This window comes from Chaetura pelagica, unplaced genomic scaffold (assembly GCF_000747805.2).
Source record: "Chaetura pelagica isolate M959 unplaced genomic scaffold, ChaPel_1.0 scaffold2076, whole genome shotgun sequence".
In the NCBI taxonomy this organism is placed as follows: Eukaryota; Metazoa; Chordata; class Aves; order Apodiformes; family Apodidae; genus Chaetura; species Chaetura pelagica.
Window position 1 is genome coordinate 11216 of NW_009953615.1, and position 2853 is coordinate 14068.

Sequence of the window (2853 nt, forward strand, 5' to 3'; positions counted from 1 at the left end):
CCCCACCGAAGAGGGCCCACCACAATGCAGGTGGCCCCACCACGGAGGAGCTGCCACCACAGAGATTTCCCCCCCCCATGCCAGAGATGTCCCCCCCCATGCCAGAGATGTCCCCCACCATGCCAGAGATGCCCTCACCATGGCAGAGATGTCCTCACCATGGCAGAGAAACCCCCACCACAACAGAGATGTCCCCACCATGACAGAACCACGACAGAGGTGTCCCCACCACAGCAAAGCAACAAGGAGGGAGATGTCCCCACCACAATGGAGCCACCACAACCAAGGTGTCCCCACCACAGTGAAGCCACCATGGCAGACACGTCCCCTCTACAGAGAAGCAACAACAAGGAAGATGCCCCTACCATGATGGAGCCACCACAACAAGTGTCCTCCATACAGAGGAGCAACGACAATGGAGATGTCCCCACCACGACACAGAAGCCCCCTACCATGACAGAGACCTCTCCCACCAGGACAGAGACCTCTCCCACCACGACACAGACCTCTCCCACCACGATGGAGCCACCACAACAGAACCTGCGCCCACCACAGAGAAGCAATCACGCCAGAAGACGCCCCACGAGGACAGAGATGTCCCCCCCAAACACCAGAGATGTCCCCTCAGGCCTTACCTGGGTCTCGGAGAGGTTGAGCTGCCGCGCTAGCTCCGTCCTTTCCCGGCCCACCACGTACTGGCAGCGCTGGAACTCCAGCTCCAGGCGGTAGAGCTGCTCTGCTGTGAAGGATGTTCGGGTCCTCTTGGGCCTGTCCAGGTCCAGGCCCTTGGGGAGCACGATCTCCCGGATTGTCCCTTTGGCATCTGGGGAGGAGGAGCCGTCAGGGAAATGAATAAACCAGCAGGTAAAGAACCAAATAAATCCCCAGGGTCGGGGGGGGAAATTTAAATCAGTTTTTCCAGGGTGTAAAAAATAATGATCATCATCATAATAATAAATTCACAGGTTGGGAAAAGAGCATCAATAAAATGAATTTCCAAGGTGGAAGGGAAAATAAAATGAATTTCCCGGGTGGAAAAAGAAAAAATAAATAAATGGGGTGGGGAAAAGATTGGAATTGGTGCAAAATCCCATGGAGTGGGGGAGGAAAAGGGGGATCGACAGAGACCTCTCCCACCACAACACAGACCTCTCCCACCACGACACAGACCTCTCCCACCACGATGGAGCCACCACAACAGAACCTGCGCCCACCACAGAGAAGCAATCACGCCAGAAGACGCCCCACGAGGACAGAGATGTCCCCCCCAAACACCAGAGATGTCCCCCCAGGCCTTACCTGGGTCTCGGAGAGGTTGAGCTGCCGCGCTAGCTCCGTCCTTTCCCGGCCCACCACGTACTGGCAGCGCTGGAACTCCAGCTCCAGGCGGTAGAGCTGCTCTGCTGTGAAGGATGTTCGGGTCCTCTTGGGCCTGTCCAGGTCCAGGCCCTTGGGGAGCACGATCTCCCGGATTGTCCCTTTGGCATCTGGGGAGGAGGAGCCGTCAGGGAAATGAATAAACCAGCAGGTAAAGAACCAAATAAATCCCCAGGGTCGGGGGGGGAAATTTAAATCAGTTTTTCCAGGGTGTAAAAAATAATGATCATCATCATAATAATAAATTCACAGGTTGGGAAAAGAGCATCAATAAAATGAATTTCCAAGGTGGAAGGGAAAATAAAATGAATTTCCCGGGTGGAAAAAGAAAAAATAAATAAATGGGGTGGGGAAAAGATTGGAATTGGTGCAAAATCCCATGGAGTGGGGGAGGAAAAGGGGGATTGAGGAGCGGCCGCGGCGACGCGAGCACGGCCAGAAATGTGGGTAAAAGGAGCCACAGCCCCACAGGTCCTGAGTGTCCCCTCTGGGGACAAAGGCTGCGAGTTTCTAAAGCTCCAGGGAACCGTAACGAGCCTTGGGAAAAACAGGGATTTATCTCCTTTTTTTTCCAAGAGATCAACAGGGATCAAAACCCGGAGCGTTTCATCAGGGAAATAACAGCGACCGAAAGGCGTGAACCAGTTTTGTGCCCAGAGCTCCAATTAAACAGATTGTTAATTAAAATATAGGTAGTATTTTTGGTCTCTATCCTTTGGGGAACACTGGGAAAATTTTCGCTTTGCTCCAGCCTCCTTCTTCCCTTCACAGCAGGGACATTTCCAGGAGAAGCAGCCCTGGCTTTGGGGCAATTCCCTATTAAAGGAGCAGTTTGGGAGCTGATTCCACAATTATTTTCTCCCTGCCCATGACTGGACATAGGGAAGGAAAATCCAGAGGGATCTGTTCCACCTCCAGCCCCTTCCACCCCCTGGATGGCACTTGCAGCTCCTCCACAGGAGCCCCAGCTTCATTTTCCACTGGAAAAGGAGGAGCTTTCCCAGGAAAACCCGCAGAGTCACAAGGACTCTGCAGGCCACGTTCGGCACCAGGGTTTAAAAACAAACCTTGGGAATCACCCACCGAGTTCCTGCCAGATCCCAAACCCCTCATGCTCCACCTCCCAGCTGTCCTGAAGCACCAGTGACACCAGTTAACACTGGTTTGGGGGAGCCCCGGCTGCACAGCTTCCCTGTTTCTGCCCAGTGGATTTCCTGAAGGATAAAAACCACCGGGCAAAGATCCCCAGAGCCAGGGCCTGCTGCACGTCCAGAGGGACACGAGGTCCCCAGAAACCCTGACTTGAGGCACCCGAGGCCCCCAAAAGCCCTGAAGGGAGGGAAGTGGTTTCCTCTCTCCTGGTTGGCTCTGGCATGAAAGGATTAGGAAATTGCTGGGGCAGGAAAGAGGGGGAAATAGTGAGGAGCAGCCTGGGAAGGGGTGATGGAGCTGGGATGGGGATGGGGGAGCTGGGAT

General features: G+C 54.2%; 1 protein-coding gene across 1 annotated transcript; it reads right to left on the bottom strand.

Moving 5' to 3' along the window:
* Positions 1 to 635: 635 nt before the first annotated feature.
* On the bottom strand, positions 636 to 1487 carry VAX2 (ventral anterior homeobox 2; the record flags this gene model as incomplete). Its single annotated transcript, XM_009999824.1, has 3 exons — positions 636 to 823; positions 1171 to 1204; positions 1300 to 1487. Coding segments are annotated over 3 exons (410 nt in total), but the record flags the coding sequence as incomplete, so codon positions are not given.
* Positions 1488 to 2853: the final 1366 nt, after the last annotated feature.